This window comes from Physeter macrocephalus, chromosome 20, assembly GCF_002837175.3.
Source record: "Physeter macrocephalus isolate SW-GA chromosome 20, ASM283717v5, whole genome shotgun sequence".
Taxonomy (NCBI): domain Eukaryota; kingdom Metazoa; phylum Chordata; class Mammalia; order Artiodactyla; family Physeteridae; genus Physeter; species Physeter macrocephalus.
In genome coordinates, this window is record NC_041233.1 from 90,585,781 (window position 1) to 90,606,379 (window position 20,599).

The 20,599-nt window shown below is 38.6% G+C and overlaps 1 protein-coding gene and 1 pseudogene across 3 annotated transcripts; one reads left to right on the forward strand and one right to left on the reverse strand.

The window, feature by feature from the left end:
• Nucleotides 1-8,164: 8,164 nt before the first annotated feature.
• BAG4 (BAG cochaperone 4) lies at nt 8,165-19,459 on the reverse strand. Of its 3 annotated transcripts, XM_055081059.1 has the most exons (5): nt 19,357-19,459; nt 11,813-11,965; nt 11,372-11,626; nt 10,241-10,495; nt 8,165-9,560 (listed from the first exon to the last, which is right to left on the reverse strand). In XM_055081059.1, exons 3-5 carry the CDS (start codon nt 11,444-11,446, stop codon nt 9,075-9,077), a joined length of 816 nt encoding a protein of 271 aa, XP_054937034.1. In that variant the 5' UTR covers nt 11,447-11,626; nt 11,813-11,965; nt 19,357-19,459; the 3' UTR covers nt 8,165-9,074. The 3 variants fall into 3 exon arrangements, with proteins under 3 accessions (XP_054937034.1, XP_007127527.2, XP_054937033.1); XM_007127465.4 differs by lacking the exon at nt 11,813-11,965; XM_055081058.1 differs by lacking the exon at nt 19,357-19,459 and having other exon boundaries at nt 11,813-12,449.
• Nucleotides 14,305-16,097, forward strand: LOC102996363 (origin recognition complex subunit 3-like; annotated as a pseudogene).
• Nucleotides 19,460-20,599: the final 1,140 nt, after the last annotated feature.

Below are 20,599 nucleotides of genomic sequence, written 5' to 3' on the forward strand. Positions count from 1 at the left end.
TCGTGCCCCGGTCCGGGAAGATCCCACATGCCGCGGAGCGGCTGGGCCCGTGAGCCTGCGCGTCCGGAGCCTGTGCTCCACAACGGGAGAGGCCACAGCAGTGAGAAGCCCGCATACCGCAAAAAAAAAAAAAAAAAAAAAAAAAGGTATTGTGTTGAGTGCCTATCAAGGCACTAGGTGCTACGAGGATACATAGTTTTTGGAGACAGAAGTTCTCAACCCCTGGTGGACACATCGGCATCAAAAGTTGAGAAAACTCCTTAGCTGTTTCTGATGATCTGACAATAAAATAAGGCCAGGCTGTGACAGTGATTCTCAAACTCTAATGAATAGAAGGGTATGCTAAGTAGATTCTTTAAATTTCAGATCCAAACCCAAGATAGTTAATCAGAGGGGTCATGAATCTACATTTTAAACAAGAATATACAGGCTGCTGCTGTGCCGCAAGTACCACTTACTGACTTTGTTTATAAAAGAATGTTAGAACTAGAGGAACCATAGAGACATCAGTGTGATGTTCTCTTCCAGCCCAAAGTTGGTGATTTTTATAAGTCCATAAACCATTCATAAAAATGCATTTTATTACTTTATAGCCACAACTGAATAGTTCCTGCCCTCAAGCTGAATAATCTTAGATTTTTTTTTTTTCCCCACTTTGAGGAAAGTGATTTGCCTCTGTCTCACTTCAGTGAAGACTGTTTTGAGCTGATAACTTCAGGTGAAGCTGTGCAGCAAGGTGTCTCCTTGGGCCCCTGGAGGTTTCCATCAAGCCAAGGTTTCCTCTTGGCTAGGGTTGTCGGATTGACCATACGTAAATGTAGCAAATGCAAAAGTAAAATACAACATTTTAGGAACCAATAAGAGAAAATCTTCAGGAACTGGGGGTAAGCAATGAGTTCTTAGAGACTTGACACCAAAAGTTCTCAGAAGGAAAAACTGATAAATACGATTGCATCAAAATTAAAAACTTTTGCTCTGTGAAAAACTCTGTTAAGAGGATGAAAAGACAAGCGACAGACTGGGATAAAATACTTGCAAAGCACCAATCTGACAAAAGACCAGCATCTAGAAAACACAAAGAATTCTTAAAACTCAGCAGTGAAAAGACAAACAATGGAACCCAAATTTGGTTTCAATATCATTTTTCAATAAGAGGGACCTCCTTCTTGGAGGAGCATCTGGTTCTAGCACTGGAACAGGAAATATGCAGGATGAGCCTGAAGAATCATGTAGTGCCAGAAAGTGAGGAGGGGTCCAAAAAAAAAAAAAAAAACCCCACACACAATCATGGGGGTATGTCAAAGGGACACAGCTGAAAGAGCTCCCAATGGCCAAAGCAAGACATTCTGAGCAACAAAATAAATAAGGTAGCATTAGATCATAACACAAAGTATAAAATAAATATCTATGGGTCCATAAGGATATAAATGACTGATTAAACAAATAAATAAATGGGAGAGAATGACCAAATCTACCTTGCAGGTAAATTCTAAAGAATTAACGTAGATAAACACCCTCAACGACGTGGATGGTAACTCCCCATCCCCTAAGTGGAGCTGCAAACGGGGACTTCCAAAGAATACAGTACGAAAAGGGGGAATAAAGAAATAGTAACTGTGTGGTGGAGAAACCTGACAGACTCTACCTCAGCCAGGTGATGAAGGTTAACATCAACAGTATATAAGCTATGTAGATAGTATATACATTTGATATATGATGAGAAAGGGCACTTACCTCTGTGGTCTTCCTCCCCAAAACCCAAGCCCCAGTGTAATTATGAGAAAAGCATCAGACAAATCCCAGTTGAGGGGCATTCTACAAAATATCTGACCTGTACTCCTCAAGACTATCAAAGTCATCAAAAACAAGGAAAGTCATGGGAGTTCCCTGGTGGCCTAGTGGTTAGGATTCCAGGCTTTCACTGCCATGGCCCGGATCCAATCCCTGGTAGGGGAACTGAGATTCCCACAAGCCATGCAGCGTGGCCAAAAAAAAAAAAAAAAAAAAAAAAAAAAACCCAAACAAACAAAGAAAAAACAAACAAGGAAAGTCTGAGAAACTGGCACAGCCAAGAGGTTCCTAGAGGTTCCTAAGGAGATATGATGACTAAATGTAATACGGTATCCCGAATGGGATCCTGGAAGAGGAAAACGGTGTTAGGTAAAAACAAAGGAAATCTGGATAAAGTATGGACTTTAGTCAACAAGAATGTATCAATACTGATCCATTAATTGTGACAAACGTACAACACTGATTTAAGGTGTTAATAACAGGGTGTGGGGTATATGGGAACTCTGTAGTATCATCACAATATTTCTGTACATCTAAACTATTCTACAATAAGAAGTCTATTAAAATAAAGCCAGTTAGCAAGTGGGCCAAAGACACACACAGACATTTTACAGAAGAGAATACACAGATGGCAAATAAGCACATGAAAAGATGTTCAACATCATTAACCATTAAGGAAATGCAAATTAAAGCACAATGAGATATCACTACCTACCCATCAGAATGGTTAAAATAAAAAATAGTGACACCACCAAATACTGGCAAGAGTGCAGAGAGACTCATACATTGCTGGTGGGAATGTAAAATGGTACAGCCACTCTAGAATAGTTTGGTAGTTTCCAAAAAATTAAACATGCAAGTATCATATGACCCAGAACTACACTCCTGGGCATTTATCCCAAAGAAAACTATGTCCACACAAAAACCTGTACATGAATGTACATAGCAGCTTTATTCGTAATAGCCCAAACTGGAAACAACCCATATGTCCTTCAAGAGGTGAATGGTCGAACAAACTGTGGTACATCCATATCATAGACTACTACTTAGCAATAGAAAAGAACTACAGATACAGGAAACAACTTGGATGAACGTCAGGAGAGTTATGCTGAGTGGAAAAAAAAAAACAAAAAACAGTCTCTAATGGTTACATACTATACAATACTATTTATACAGCATTCTCAAAAGGACAAAATTTAGAAATGGAGAACAGATTAGTGGTTGCCAGGGGTTTAGCACGGTGGGAAAGGAGAAGCAGGTGCGGCTGTGAAAGATCAACAGGAGGAATAGTCGTGGTGATGGGGCTGTTCTGTATCTTGACCATATCGATGTCAATACCCCGGCAGTGACATCACAGTAAAGTTTTGCAAGATGTTACCATTGAGGGAAACTGGGTAAAGGGTACAGGAAAGCTCTGAATTATTTCATAAAACTGAAAACTGCATGTGAATTTACAATTATCTCAAAATAAAAACTTTAATGAAAAAAATACAATATAGGGAATTCCCTGGCAGTCCAGTGGTTAGGACTCTGCACTCTCACTGCTGAGGGCTGGGTTCAATCCCTTGTCAGGGAACTAAGATCCCACAAGCCACGCGGCGTGGCCAAAGAAATAAATAAATAAAAAATAAAAAATACAATACAGTTGGTACTCCTATCGATGGGTTCCACATTCACGGACTCAACCAACTATGGACTGACAGTATTTGGAAAGAAAAAAAATTCAGGAAAGTTCCAAAAACTTGAATTTGCTGCATACCCGGCAACTATTTACATAGTATCTACATTGTATTTACAACTATTTACACAGCATTTACATTGTATTAGGTATTATAACTAGTCTAGAGATGATTTAAAGTATATGGGAGGATATGCATAGGTTTTATGCAATACTACAACATTTTATATGAGGGACTTGAGCATCCATGGATTTTGGTATCCGCGGCGGGGTCCTGGAACCAATCCCACGGATACCGAGGGATGACTGTACTCCTAGTTATTTTGGATTTCAGAAAAACAATCATTTTTAGTATCATTATGTCCCATGCCATATGTGGAACACACTGATACTAAAAGGTGACTTGCTGTTTATCTGAAATTCAAATGTAACTGAGAGTCCTATATTTTATCTGGCAATACTGCCCTTGGCATTAGCTTCCCAGGATAAGGTATATATTGCAAAATAAAAGAACATTTAAAAGTTGGCTAGAGAAAATGTGCCCTGATCTCAGAAACCCCTAAATCCTCCCTTCTCAGCAGCTGGCATCTCCTCTGCCTCACATTTTATTACAGCAAATGTGCTACTGCCCACTCCTGATGAGAAAAGCCACATAGAGTATAAAACCCTCCTATCTTCACAGAGGAGTAAAAATTATCCAGATAATCCTCCCTGCTCAACTTCAACTCAAAATAGCTATTCCCTCCAAGAAAGATTGTGAAAAAATAATAATTAAACAGAATAGTCAGGAAGCATTTTCTAGAAGCAATTTGGGGTCTCCAGTATAACAACACTGTAAAAAACACAACCAAGAAGTAACAGACATCTGAAAAATATCTCTAACATGAAAAAGATGGAGATTGAAAAGAAAGGAAAACGCAACCTTGTAGGAAATTTATTTGAGAAGAAAAAAATCAAGAAATTGTCATTAATATCCTCAGAGATATAAGATGCTACACCCACAAACAAGAGCAGAATCCCATAGAGAACACAGAGCACAAAAAAAATTCCTAGAAACTAAAAATATGATAGATGAAACAAAATTCAGTGGAGAGTTGGAAGATAAAGGTGAGTAAATCCCCCACAAAGTACAGCAAAAAGGCAAAAAATGAAAGTGAAAAGATAAGTAAATCAAAGAACCAGTCTAAGAGATCTATAACAGAAACAGCAGGAATTCTAGAAAGATGTAATAGAGATTAGGGTAGCAGAGGAGGAAAATAAACAAACAAACAAAACCCAAGAAAATGTTATGGGATATAGGACTTAAGGGCAGGAGTTTCCAGAACGAAATGTGCCCAGCAAAATGGACAGAAACAGACCCACACCAACACTGTACTGTAGAGGGGACAAAAATATCCTACAAGCTTCCAGGAAGAAAAACTAAGTTTTAAACAAAGGATCATGAAAACACATTTTCAAACATGCAGGATGGAAAAAAATTACTTCCTATGCACCCTTTTCCAGGAAGCTACTGGGGAAGAACATGCTCTACCGAAATGAGGGACTAAACTGAGAAAGAGAAAGACACCGGCTCTGGAAAAAAGGAAGCCAACAGAAGGGATGGAGAGACTCCCCAGGAGGAACAGAAGACACCAGAGGGGAAGTATGCACCAGGGACATACCAGCGCTGCAGTCAGAGGGCTCCAGGAATGCTTCTTCAGGAGCCTCAAATTGATAAACTATGTCTGAGCATCTGAAGAGAAGATTTAGACAAATGATGGAGGGTTTGAGGTCAAATCAGTCATAAGCACATAGGCAAACAAAAGAAGTATGACAAATGATTCATTCCAGAGAAAACAAGGAGTTGTTCAGGAAAAGAAAAGTAAGCAGTTTACTGCATGACTGAGTTCTGGGCAGCATTTGCATAGTATAATAACGTACAACAGAATTACCATGTAAGTGGATTGAGAAATTGGAGGCATGAGAGCTGGATGTGTGTATGGAAGAGGCAGAGAGACCTACCTTCATCCTCTGCAATAGAAAATCAGTAGAAATGCCTAAAACTGATAAATCAAAAGGGAGCAATACAACTGTGTTATTAAAAAAATATGGAGATAATTTTTTTTAAGAACTCAACTGAAAGTAGTTACTTTTGTAGAAGGAAAAATGGGAGTGGAACAGAAGAGTGCTCCTTTTCATAGAATTGACTTTTTTTTAAGTTTTTTTTTTTTTTTTTTGATGTGGACCATTTTTATAGTCTTTACTGAATTTGTTACAATATTGCTTCTGTTTCATGTTTTGGTTTTTTGGCCGCAAGGCACGTGGGATCTTAGCTCCCAGACCCGGGATCAAACCCACACCCCCTGCATTGGAAGGTGAAGTCTTAACCACCGGACCGCCAGGGAAGTCCCAGAATTGACTCTTTAAATTGCTAACTTCCATAGAATTATCTGAGTCTTCAAACTCATAACTTTTTTAAAAAGAAAAAAAGATGAAAAACTCCAGTCCTCAAGTATCCATCCCCCAAAAAACTTTTTTTAACACCAATTTAATCCATATTCTTCAACTTAAAAAAAAATCTTCCCACCTCTAATGGTATTACATTAAGCAACTACAGAACTGTTTTCAAAACCCCATTTTTCAAAGCACTTAAAAGAATTCCCCACCAACAATGTAGAGACCAGCCCATCCTGCTAATACTTCATTGGGACTTAAATTCATCTAAATATTTACATTGGTGTTTATCTTTGGAACAATAGTGGCTTATTATAGAGAACATAGCTGTGTTTAACATGCCAGATCTGGATAACTTTATTCAAGACTTTGACAGAAATTATCCCCAAAGTAATATTAAACTTAGACACTTTTTAAAAGTCCAGATGTGAAATACCAAAAAAAATTTGAATTCAGTCTAGAGTCAATACTAAGTCAAGAACTGAATCAGATCCACAAAAAAATGAATACTATTTTCCATCTTATATTCACTATATTTTCTGGCACAGGTTGCAATTTAGTTTTCCTTTCCTTGACACTGGCATTTGGAATCATTTTAACATGGTTTATACCTTTAAGTTCTAAGTCTGTACTTATCCTGAATATCTTATTATAATTAAAATTATAAATCCAGAAGCAATAGCCCTCCCTTATAGAAAGAATCCAATTAATACATGTAGAAGGAATAAGAGAAACAAAGTCACATTCGAACACCACAGTAGTAACAAGCAAGATCTGCCAGTGGATACAAAAATGAGTAGGCAAAAGATTAAGCAGAAACAGGACATTTGCATAGCTCACATTATCTCTAGCAAACATTAAGTCATTACCAAGGAAAACATAGTAAGTTTACAGCAGAGAATCCTAGCAGACGCCACCTCAGGTAGTGGCTAAGGTTAATAACACCAGAAATACATTACCGCATCAGGTGTCAAGATACACTGTCACAGATCGGAGGACGCTATGATGACATGACAACTAAATGCGAGGCAGGATCCTGGATTGGATCCTGAAACAGTGAAAGGACATTAGTGAAAAGACTAGAAAATCTCTACTTTCAAAACTCTCTACTTTAGTTAATAGCATTATATCAAGGCTAATTTCTTAACTTGACAAATGTTCTACAGCTACGTAAGATGTTAATATAAAGGGAAGGTGAGTGAAGAGTATACAGAAACCGCTGTTTCTGCAACTCTTCAGGAGGTCTAAAATTATCTCAAAACTAAAAAAAAAACTGTTAAAAAACATACACACACACATATATATGTGTGTGTGTATAATGTGTGATTTATAGATTAAAAAATCAAGACTTCAGGGAAACTGGTATCTTGGGCACTCAGTTAAAAAATAGTGTTCTCTCCTGTATTCGTCATTGTCTCACTGGTTTATGTTAACTTAGCTTTAAGGTTCTCCCCCTTCTAAATATTTTAGTTTCAAGTACAACTTTTAAATTTTCATAGAAAAGCCTTTTGTAACATTCCTATATTAGGCCAAAAATAAAAATCCTAGAATAAAATGTCACCATATCATCTCATAAAATCACTCATACCAACCACCAACCTAAGACCCGGCCAATATTTTTACTTTACTTCTTCTCATCATATAATATGTTTGTATTGGTTTTTTTTTTTTTTTAATAAGGAGAGGAGATGGCTGGTGGATTTATTTTCTTGTTAATAGGCCTGGCAGTCAAGAAAAAAAATCACTTGGATATCTTATTAAGAAACAGCAGTTCTTCCAATAACAGATACTGCATACTGGAACTCACTTCCGATGAAAAAAGTAAGTTATCTACCTAAGTCTCTTCTACATGATAGCACAGAGCTACCCAAGCAAATCCAGCTAAGACCCTTTCAATATCCCTTCCTTAAATCTGGCTCTAAAATGACTGTTATTAGTGATGGTAAACATCTTTTTTATAAAACAGGCAATACTGCCTATGCAGTTTATTCTAGGGAAACAAAGATAAACATCAAATCGACCTTTAAAAGAAGAACACAGTTTCCCACTCTAGCTATGGCTGATTCATTCCCTGAGCATGAATCCTCTTTCACCCTCATTGTTTCTTACTGTAAACTGAGCAGATACACTGAGCTGAAACCTGCTCATAGGGATCCTGAGGGTGAAGCTAATATCTCAGATGCAGAATAGCATTCCCAAACGGTTGTATTTATTAGTTTTGCAGTTATTATTTCTACGTGCTGTGGCATTTAATTTTTAATCTGTGTTCATCACACTGCTCCATATGGAAGCAGCTGAAGTAAAAAGATAATTAAGGGGGAAGAAAGGAAATTTTAAAGTGGATCTTCATCCAAATACGATTCAGACAGCAAAAAAGGAAATAGCCCCATTTTCATTCCTATACCCATGCCATTTCCAAATTAACCTTCCAATAGTAACATGAAAAATAGAAGTGGTAAAACTCTAACCTAATGATCTATACAAAAAAGGAGACAATCTACCTCAGGAACTCACTACACAGTGCAATATATTCAAGTGGTGAAAAGATATAAATTCATCCAGAACTGCCATACTATCTGGCTGTCAGTATAGTCTCTTGAGTAATTATATTAAACATATTACTACAAAATGTACCAAGAAGTAGAGAATAACACTCTATTTGTGAACTATAAGTAGCAAAACGAAACAGAGGTCCAAGACGGCTAAAGTCCAAGCTATAATTTACACACAAAGTGTACGGTGAAAGCAGTCACGATGTACAAAAATGTGACAAGTAATCCAGATGTTTAAAAAAAACAGAGCCCGTTTGTCTCAGACAACATCCAGTCTTATCCGGTAGGTTCTGATAAGCCTGTTACATAAGATGGATTTCCCTCCTGCTGGTAAGAAGCAGCTTGCAGATACCCATAAATTTCTTAAGGGGTGAAGTCTACTTGGCAATACTGATAACTCCATAGCTTCCTATTACATTCATTGGTCTGAAAACTGAAAACAACTCATAACCCAACTGTTCTTCCAAGTCCTTTACCAGTTTTTCAAGTTTTATATCACAGGAAAGTTGGAATGTATTGCTTCTTCCCCTCAACAGGCATTTCAAAAAGAGGGTAATTAACCAGAATCAAGAGTTCTTTGGTCAAGTTAGTAACAGGCTTCCCCTTTGCTCTAAATCCCTTCATAATCCTTTTTTTTCCAATTTTTCCAGTATGGCCTGGATTTTACAAACAGCCTCTTTCCGGGCCTGCCGGACAGAGTCCTGGCCCCCAGTTTCAACTGAATCCAGTTCCAAAAGTTCCTTGGTTAGCATTTCTTCCAAAAGCCAGTATGCTTTGTCTGTCTTTTTTCCTACGAACTCTTCTACTTCTTGCTCAAGATATTGGACCTTCTCCAGCACATGTATGATTTTTTTAATACTTGGGGGAGTCCCTTCATCTGAAGATAAACACTCTTCAGGAAGATTATTACTCTGATCTTGATTGCTGGGGTGTTCGTTGGTGGCATTACCATACAGCTGAGGCTCAGCACTATATTGGACTTGGGAATCCAAGAGCTCTGAATTATCATTGTTCACTGTTCCCGAGGACTCGTACTGATGGACACTGCAAGGAAAGTTGTGCCGGTTCACGCCTTGATCTGATTGGCTATAGGGGTATGAGGAATCCTTGGAGTAGGAGAGCAAAGAGGGGAAAAAGCTGTTTTAATGGGGATCCATCAACATCAGATTTGTTAGCCCACATCTTCCACCTGACCAGGAAGGTACATGAAAAGACTCCCCACCAATAAAAGTGGACGGCCCTCCTTAATCATTTGAGAAGAATATAGCCCTAGAAAGATAAGAGGCAGAGAATTCCTGAGTATAAAGGCTGGAATCTACCCTGAGACAGGTCATCATCATGACCACCTCACAATCTGTCCAGTGACTTAATAAATAGGAATTAGATAGTTTCTTCCCCTGAAGAGATAAAACCTGAAGACAAATCTTAAAAAGGAACCTGGCCCCGAGCGAATAATGTTCAAGTGTGTGGTTTAATAAAGCCATGCAATTTCACATTGGTTTTGTCTTCTGTCAGGAGACTGAGGTAATAAAGTCTAATCTTTGATTTTGTCTAACATTCCGATGGTATTACAACTAATTTAGTAAATGAGCATTCTCCTGTCGTTTAAAAAAAGGAAGTGAACCTACAACTGCCCTAAAGAATAAAGTCTATTTTAAATAAAAAGAAAACTGGGCTAGGGAAAGCTATAGGTAGTAGCCACCAACATTTTGAAGCTAGTCCCCATTTAACACAAAGCAATGCAGAAAAAGTTCCACGTAGACGACAACCTCTAGAAGCCTCCTACCTTGGGCTGTGGGGCTGGGGGGGAAGGAGGTGGCCGAGGAGAGCCACTGCTTGGCCATGCTGAAGCGCTCTCGCTCACGTAGAGACTCCCAGGTGGCGCTGAGGGGGCAGCTGAAGGCCAGGGGTAACGGGCTCCCATGCCATAAGCACCCGGAGGAGCCCAGGAGTCCTCCTGGGATCGTACAGTTGGTCCTGGCTGTGGAACACTACGGCTACCATCCCCATAAGGATAATGGGGCACGCTCATTCCAGGGTTCTAGATTGAGAGGAAGGAAATACACTGGTCACTGCTAAAAAACACTTAAAGAAGTAATGAAAATATTCTAGTGTAAACAGATTCAGAGAGGCTTCCTCTCGGGTTAACAGGGTATATTTTAGCTGCTATGGGACTAAACTGTAGTATTTCTAATGAGTTGCAAATATTTTCTCCAAACCTAAAAAAGCTTGGTTCCAAAGATATCAGGGGCAGACTTGGTGACCATCAAACTCAGAAAAATAGGGCCTAAGCTTCAGTGGCTGAAGCACAGCATAAGTGTCCCACAGATACTATAAATAAATGGACCCATATGCTGCTATAAGGAAGCACAAATAAAGACATACTAGAACTCTCCTTGAAGTGAACAGAGAAATAAACATGGGATCATTCACAGAATATTTAAAAATATAAACCTAACCTTTTGGGCTTTCCCTGGTGGCACAGTGGTTAAGAATCCGCCTGCCAATGCAGGGGACACAGGTTCGAGCCCTGGTCCAGGAAGATCCCACATGCCGCGGAGCAACTAAGCCCCTGTGCCACGACTACTTAGCCTGCGCTCTAGAGCCCACGAGCCACAACTACTGAGCCCGCATGCCACAACTACTGAAGCCCGTGTGCCTAGAGCCCGTGCACCGCAACGAGAAGCCACCGCAATGAGAAGCCCACGCACCGCAACGAAGAGTAGACCCCGCTCTCAGCAACTAGAGAAAAGCCTGCACGCAGCAGCAAAAACCCAACGCAGCCAAAAATAAATAAATAAATATATTTATTTAAAAAAAAAAAAACAACAACCTAACCTCTTGAAGTGAACAGAAAAATAAACTTGGTACCATTCATTAATATGAAAAAATAAAAACACAACAGACGAATGCTCACCTGTGAAGCAGGATATCCTGGAACCTGCCCCCTAAGAGGGGCTGCTTCAGTCTGGCAGTCCTGCTGGGGATACATCCAACGAGAGACTGGGGTTGGGCTGTTGCCAGGTGAACGGTAAGTGCTTGGAACCTCTGTGGAGTAACTGGTCTGAGCATACCCGGATGTGTAATAAGCCCCTGGGTATGAGGCAGTATTTGTCCCAGGGCCAGTGGGGTATGGTGGGCCATATGCTCCATTTGTATAAGAATTCAAACTCTGTAAAAAAGCAAAGTTGGGAGGAAAAAAAAGATGAATGAGTAGATGAGCTGAAATGCCCTCACTTCGAAAACTTTGAAAAGAAAGGAGATCAGTAACTAATGAAAATATGAACTACCTAAGCAACCCTTGAGGTATTCTTTCATATATTATAATCACATACATATATTAAACTCAGATTATCACCTTAGAGTCTGTGTCATAACAATGGGTATATTGTGATGAAGGATGAAGTGATGGCCTTTAATGCTTCTCAGCCATTTCCGTAAGTGCACCTAACAATTGCACCTAACGGCAGGGAACTTGTCCCCCCAAACTGAAGAGGGTGTTCCGGGAAACCTGGGAGAATGGCGAGAGAAAGAAGAAAGTAACCATAATACAACAGAAAGAAAAAAAGACCACAGAGAAAGACCTAGCCCTGCCATTGGCTTTGTGTTTACCCTCTCTGAGCTTTAGTTTCTCCAGCAGGAAAATGGAAATCATAAACATATCTTGCAGGGTTATTGTAAAAATTAATGAGATGACATATATAAAATGCTTAGTATAGTGTCTGGCAAGTAGTATGCTCAATGATTTGCAATTTTTATAATACAAATTGTTGTTAGTACTAATGCGGCAAGGTCAGGAAACGAACCCAGATCTGACTCCAAGCCCATGTGCTTTGTATTGATACTATCCTACTCTGCTTCCCCAAATGATAACAGCAGACAGAGACAAATTCCTCACATATTGCTTACTGCAGTTTTAAATCACCTATCCAGACTATTACTGACACCCAGAATCCTCAGTTTAGTAATCCAAACAAGATTAAAGCTAAACTCTAAACCATTACCTTAACGTTTTCTATTAATTTCTACTTTACCTTGTTAAAATGGTAAAAACAGAATCAGGTTTTCCTGGACTCATCCTTCTAAAACTAGACAATCTTTCCCATTTTAGGTAGAAGAATAAGAAAAGAATCTTGTGATATTAACTAGACTTATCATGGTGATCATTTCACAGTGTATACAAATATCGAATCATTACGCTGTACATCTGAAACTAACGTTATATGTCAATTATACCTCAATTAAAAAAAAAAAGAATCCTGATATCTTCTACAGTTGTTAATGACTGAAGAAAATGAAATTTAAATTTGATTCCAGACCTACCACAACAAAAAGAGGGATAGATTGAAGTGGGAAGGAGGGCAGAATTCTGTGGAAAATAAATTCTTAGCCACAGTTTTATGGCAAGAGGATAAAAGACAGGCTACTATCACCACACGGCCAAAGAATTCCGTGCAGGGACAGGGGTGAGGGAAAATCCAGCCAGGCATTCCCTGAGCGGCCACTGTGAGGCTAATCAAGTCTTCTGCCTACAGGCTGCTGTGCCTAACAATGCATAACAATCCCTTATGCAACATATACAGCTAAAGACTTGATTAAAAATAAATCATGTGACTTTTTGTACTGTTATTCAAATTCTAGAAATCCTTCCTAAGGAAATTATTCAACTAGAGAAAAAATTATAGGCATGAATTTGTTCATCACAGCATGATTCACCATCACGCAGAATTGTAAACAACCTAACCGTCCTGTACTGATGGAATGATTAAGTAGACTACGGGCTATTCACTGAGGAAATTTTATTCTGTCTTAAAAACTCACTGTTAGGGACTTCCCTGGTGGCGCAGTGATTAAGAATCTGCCTGCCAATGCAGGGGACACGGGTTTGAGCCCTGGTCCAGGAAGATCCCACATGCCACGGAGCAACTAAGCCCATGCACCACAACTACAGGGCCTGCACTCTAGAGCCCGCGAGCCACAACTACTGAGCCCTTGTGCCACAACTACTGAAGTCCGCGCGCCTAGAGCCTGTGCTCCGCAACAAGAGAAGCCCACGCATCTTAACGAAGAGTAGCCCGCACTTGCCACAACTAGAGAAAGCCCGCACACAGCAACGAAGACCCAACGCAGCCAAAAAAATAAATAATAAAATAAATTAATTAATTTTTAAAAACTCACTGTTAGAACTGACCAGACATCTAATGATATTAAAGAATTATTTGGGTTTTTTTTCCTTTAAGTTTTAATAATGGCACTGCGGTAATGTCTTTAAAACTTCCTTATATCTTAAAGATACAAGCTTAAGTATTTACAAGAGACATAACATGATATCTGGAATTTGCTTCAAAATACTCTAAGGATATATAAATGAAACATGATGGCCATGTATTGATACTTGTTGAAGTTGAGTAATGGGTACATGGGAGATTGTTGCACTATTCTCGTTACTTTGGATTATGTTTGAAAATTTCCTTACTATTAAAAAAAAGTTCCTGTTATTTCACCCTATAACATGTAAAGTACATACGATAAATGAAAAGTCATATTAAAAGGCATATGTAAAATGAGTTGTCATATTAAAAGGCATATGTAAAGCTGTGTAAATATGATAGGGAAAAGGCTGAAAACAAATTTACCAAAATATGGATATATTAGGATGACAGAGTTAGTGTCTTTTCTCCCTTTTATTTCCCAAATGTTTAGTAATAAAGTTGTATTTTATAGTAAAAAAAAAATATGCTATTAAAAATGTCATGACGGGTTCGATCCCTGGTCGGGGAACTAAGATCCAGCATGCAGTGCGGTGCAGCCAAAAAAAAAAAAAAAAAAAAAAGTTATGAAATCCCAAGTATGTCTAGAAACTGGTGGGCTGCTTGGACCATAGCTACTTCCATCTATGTCCAAGTAGACTATTTTCATGAAGGGAAACTTGTATATAAGGATAGCAAGCTGTGATCTGAAACTTGTCAGCTGACACGGCAACAGAAAATCTGAAACTGAGCAACTGCAAAAAGAAGAATTAAACAAAATCTTTGATAGTCACTGAATTTCTGTAGAAGTCTCATTCTGAATTCCAGAAGAAATCAAGAGACTGGAGCTCTTAAAACTCAAAAAATATCCCAAGTGCTTCTCTTGTTCTAGAGGTAAATGTAAATATGACTTAGCATTCAAAAGTCAAAATCATGTCACATCATATGATGTCTCATTGCAAGCTAAAGATTATCCAGGAGGTAATACTTCTTCCAAAAGTTGGTTTTACAATTGCTGGACGGTTTATAGATGTAGAATCCAAAGAGGAGAAAACTGATCAGGTCTCTCACTCAGAAAATGATACACTTGTTCAACGGATTCCCTTTCCATTTGGTACATGAATATCAAACAGCAAACAGACCCAATCCAAGCGGGAAAAAAAACCTTTTTTTCCATTAGCAACACCACAATTCTTCCTGCTGTGCTTATCTTGAAAAACGTGGAAGGCTTCACCACAAAAGTACTCCAAGACTTCATAATTATCAGCAGTCGACATCAACTTGAGTTTCTACTAATACTCATTTTTGGAATTGCCAAATCTATTATCATCCACTGGTTACTTCCTCATGCAGTATCTCTCCTTATAGAACTATTCCAATTTTTGTCTCACAGGAGCTCCAAACCACAGTACTTAATAAGCTGAATTTTACAACCCAAGTCCCCTTTAAATTAAATGAAAAGGTGTTAAGGTTCTGAAGAAAGTCCTTTTGTATCATGATTTCTCAATTCAGAACATTATAAGAGGACTTCAGTTTTCTTTCTTAGAGCATTTCTATTCCCAGGCATTCAGTGTTCTGTGGTATAATCTCCCAGAACCCAAGAGAATTATCTTCTTTATCAGAAAATCAATGTGAAAACATCCTTTAGATACGTCTTTCATCCTTTATATAGTGGAGAAGAAGCTTTAGAAAAACAAGTTGCATTCATGACCAATGAGAGGATTTTAAACAAAAACACCCCACCACAATCATTACTAGAGAAGCTGTGTATTTATCATGCTTTTCCCAAGTACCCACTGGGTCAATGGATCAGAGCTACAACATGCATGTTTACAAACGATCCGCGTCGGAAGAACATATGTCAGCCTTGCAGTTGCTACAGACGTTGACGAAGGATGAGCTTATGATCATAGTTCAGAAATGTTCAAAGTCTTTAAGTCTTCTGAAGAGTAGCCTGGCAGCATAGCAAAGAAAATAAAGGATTTCTTGGCCCAGTTTCAAAGCCCTGATACAGAGGCCAAAGAGAAACAAAATACTTCTGGGGCTTCAGAAGACAGTCCTTGATGCAAATGAAGGCATTAAAAGCAAATAAGAAGCAATCTTAGTTTGAAGAACTCAGAAAACCCCTCATGAATCTCATCAACAGCTGGTGAGCCCAAATCTTCTGTTCTGAGCTGGCTACTTCATGCTGCCTAAACCCGCTCCACAGGCCGTCCGACATGCTCCTCAACAATCCTTACCATTAGCTGAAAATGAGGAAAGCTGTATTTCAAAGACTGTCCCCTGTTCCTGCGTAGCACATAGACTGCGCCTGAACACAACGGGCTAATCAGCTTTGGGGACTGCTCAGGGGCCCTCCCAACATGCATCGATTCTGAAGAAACGGATATAAATTCCACATCACCAGGGGGAAAGTGCATGAAATTACGCACTCCTGGTTTATAAGAGTGATCCTGTGGCAAAGCTAACTTGAGGCGGCAGATAGAAGGCAAAGGAGTGAAACCATTCAATTTTTAAAAAAGGAAACCAGTCATATCTACATACCACTACAGGAGTCTGTTTTGGTCAGAAGATAAATGTATAATCCCCATGTGATGCTTCACCAGAAAATACACGTGTGCTAATCCCATACAAGCATATGTCTAGATACCTTTGGGTTTAGAATCCAACAATTTTTGTATCTAAAAGCTCTCTCAGATTATTGCTGTTGCTTTCGAAAAGTCATCACTAAATTAAAAGTGACTCTTTCTTGAATATATGTAATATATACATGCAATAAATGCCTTTATCTAAGGTGGGGAAATGTCATCTCCAAAAGTAATCTTTTTAAAAAAAAATATGTTGACTCCCTTTTTTTTTGGCTGCGTTGGGTCTTCGTTGCCGCGTGTGGGCTTTTTTCTAGTTGAGGTTGGCAGGGGCTACTCTTCGTTGCAGTGCGCGGGCTTCTCGTTGCAGTGGCTTCTGTTGTTGCGGAGCATGGGCTCCAGTAGTTGTGGCGCGTGGGCTCAGTAGTTGTGGCTCATGTGCTCTAGAGCGCAGGCTCAGTAGTTGTGGCGCATAGGCTTAGTTGCTCTGCAGCATGTGGGATCTTCCCAGACCAGGGATTGAACCCGTGTCCCTGCATTGGCAGGCGGATTCTTAACCACTGTGCCACCAGGGAAGTCCCCCAAAATAGTCTTTATCAATAGGAACAATTGACGAAATCAGACAAATTAACATTGCTGAGAAAAACTGTGACTCATGACTTTGGGTTCTGTCTTCCTCTTACATTAACTGTAAAAGTAATGCCTGCTACTCTCCAAATTGATCTATATGCAATCCCAATGAAAATTCCAGCTGCCTTTTGTGCTGAAATTGAAAAGTTCATTTCCTCATTGGCAACCATTGTGAAAAGTAATTTGGCTATATTAAGTAAAGATGTACATATCCAAACCCACCAATTCCATACACTAGGGAAATGCTTGTCTCATATGTTGTACAATAGAAAAGAGAAAAACAATGTTGAGTTAAAGAAAAGCAAGCTGCAGGAGAATGCTAGTATGAAACCACTCATATCAAGTTTAAAATCATGTTAAATAATACTATAAAATGCATATACAAGCAGTAAAAGCATAAAAACACATATGAGACAATTAATATAACTGTAAGAAATGGAAAGAAGTGTTATATGGGGCTTCAACTGTATTTATTTTACTTCTTTTTAAAAATCTGAAACTTAAAAACTGACAAAGCTAGGAGCTAGATTAAAAAAAGATGTACATATTTTCTGTACTCTTTCAGAATGCTTGAAATATTTTAAATTTAATATTTGTCATAAGAAGTCAAAATTTTTAACAACAAAACAAAAGCAAAATTAAAAAGTGGGATTACATCAAACTAAAAAGCTTCTACACAGCAAAGGAAACCATCAACGAAAGGAAGGCAGGGCTTCCCTGGTGGTGCAATGGTTAAGAATCCACCTGCCAATGCAGGGCACACGGGTTCAAGCCCTGGTCCGGGAAGATCCCACATGCCACAGAGCAACTAAGCCCGTGCGCCACAACTACCGAGCCTGTGCTCTAGAGCCCGTGAGCCACAACTACTGAGCCCGCGCGCCTAGAGAAGCCACCGCAATGAGAAGCCTGCGCACCGCAACGAAGAGCAGCCCACACACTGCAACGAAGAGTAGCCCTCACTCACTGCAAGTAGAGAAAGTCCGCATGCGGCAACGAAGACCCAACGCAGCCAAAAAAAAATTAATTAAGTATGTAAATTTTTTAAAAAAAGAAAGAAAGAAAGAAAGGCAACCTACTGAATGGAAGAAAATACTTGCAAGTCATAGATCTGATAAGGTAAGGAGTTAATATATAAAGAACTCATACAACTCAAGAGCAAAAAAATCAAACAATCTGATTTTAAAAATGGGCAGAGGATCTGAATAGACATTTTCCCAAAGACATACAAGACGGCCAACGGGCACATGAAAAGGTGCTCAACATCACTAATCATCAGGAAGTACAAATCAAAACCACAATGAGCTACGACCTCACACCAGTTAGAATGGCTATGCTCAAAAAGACAAGAAATAAGTATTGGATGAGAATGTTGAGAAAAGGAAACCCTTGTGTACTGTTGATGGGAATGGAAACTGGTACAGCTACTGTGAAAAACAGTATGGAGGTGCCTCAAAAAATTAAAAACAGAATTACCATATGATCCAGCAATTCCACTTCTGGGAATACATTCATGGGAAACAAAAACACTAACTCGAAAAGATATCTGCGCCCCCATGTTCACTGCGACACTATTTTACAACAGCCAAGACATGGAAACACCCTAAGTGTCCATCACTGGATGAATGGATGAAGATAATGTGATATATATATATACACACAATGGAGTATTATTCAACCATAAAAGAGAAGGAAATCTTGCCATTGGGACAACATGGATGGACCTTGAGGGCATTATGCTAAATGAAATGTCAAACACAGACAAATACCATAAGATCTCATTTATATGTGGAATCTAAAAAAACAAAAAAAGCCAACTCATAGATACAGAAAACAGACTGGTGGTTGCCAGAGGTGGAGCAGTGGGCTGGGGTGCATGAACAGGTAAAGGGGGTCAAAAGGTACAAATTTCCAGCTATAAAATAAGTAAATCATAGGATGTAATGTACAGCCTGGTAACTATAGTTAACATATTGTACTGTAATATTTGAAAATTACTAAGAGAGTATATCTTACAAGTTTTCATCACAAGAAAACAAAACTTTGTAACTGTATGGTGACAGATGTTAACTAGACTTCTGTGGCGATCATTTTGGAAAGTATACAAATATTGAACCTTTACACTGTACACCTGAAACTAATATAATGTTATATGTCAATTATAGCGCCATAAAAGGTCAAATTTTTAGAAATAAGTACATTTTGCGTTTGTTGTTTCCAGGTCCTGAGAAATAATCTATCATGCATCAAGCTACCTTTGCTATAGGTAGTATCTGCCTAGGTATTTCCTTATCTCTGAGCTAAAAACATTAAAATGATTAAGATAGAGTGCATTATATAACAAAAGCCCACACACCTTCACTATGAAATCTCCACAGGTTCTGAAAATAAATCGATTCATTAAGAAAAAATTCAGAAAGTCTGTCAATTTTAGACCCTACCTGGCCTTGCATTTCCGGTCTTACAGGATATGTACTTGAGTAAGGAGCCCGAGGTCGGGCAGGAGAATTCCAATAGTTGGAATTGTAGCTAGGATATGGTGGCTGCTCCTAAGGAAAAAAAGGAAAATAGATTCACTTTTACTAACATCCTTACATCATTCTGAAAAGTTGATAGAGGCAGGTATAAGTATCAAAAAAAAAAATAGGCAATAGACAAAAAGCAATGGAACCCCACTCTAAAATCACTCATTATTAAAATTGAGGCAGATACATGGTCAATCACTTGCCCTAGTACAAAGCAAATATTAACTATTCTTGCGCGTTATGCCAATTATAACAAATGATATATATACTATGTCAAGTTAATCAGCAAAACCAGAGACATTCAATTCCTTTATCCCTCTCCAATCACTAACCCATCACTAATTTAATTAGTGCAGCACAATTGTAGTTCTTTGCCATTGTTAAGAAGAGTAGTATAATACTTACCTATCTCAACAACTTTGAAACTTGAAGTAATATTTTACTACTAACCTTTACTTCAAATGCATACACCTTCAATACTCAACTTCTTTGCATGGCCACACCCTAGTTTTCTCATATTCCTCTACTTTCTGCTATGGCTAAGGTTTCTGCTGGCAGCCCACAACTAACTCGGGATCAGGAATTACGCAGAATAATTACCACTCCAAGGAGAAAATCTAGCTATGGCATTAATCTCTACAGCTTTCACTTCACCTCAAAAAGTTAGTGCCATCATTTTCAATAAGCCAATACACTCTGATAAGAAACTAGATCAACTCAAAACTTTTCAGGCTGTTTTAATATATACATTTGTCATCCCATAAGTTGAGTTATTTTGCTTTGAGCTGTATAGTTTAATTTTAAGCTTAAAGAGGACCTTCAAATCTTCAAATATGGTTTCACAAAGAAATTCACTGGCAGTTGTAGTCTCTGAGAATTTAATTATCACCATCTGAGCTTAACTGCTCTACTTACCAGTTTCATAATACTTTGTTTTCAAAGCATGCAATTATTCCACATGACATTATACAAGCTGGGCAAGTAACATCTACCTTACATAATACAGCAACTAGAGCAATATAGAAACTAGCAACTTCAGATCCTAACAACCAAATTTCTCAATCAGGCAAATTCCCCTGACTAATCCCCCCCCCTTCCCCCGGTTAAGTGGTATTTGACTAATTAATTGATTTCTCTCTACCAAGAATTTGAATCTTAA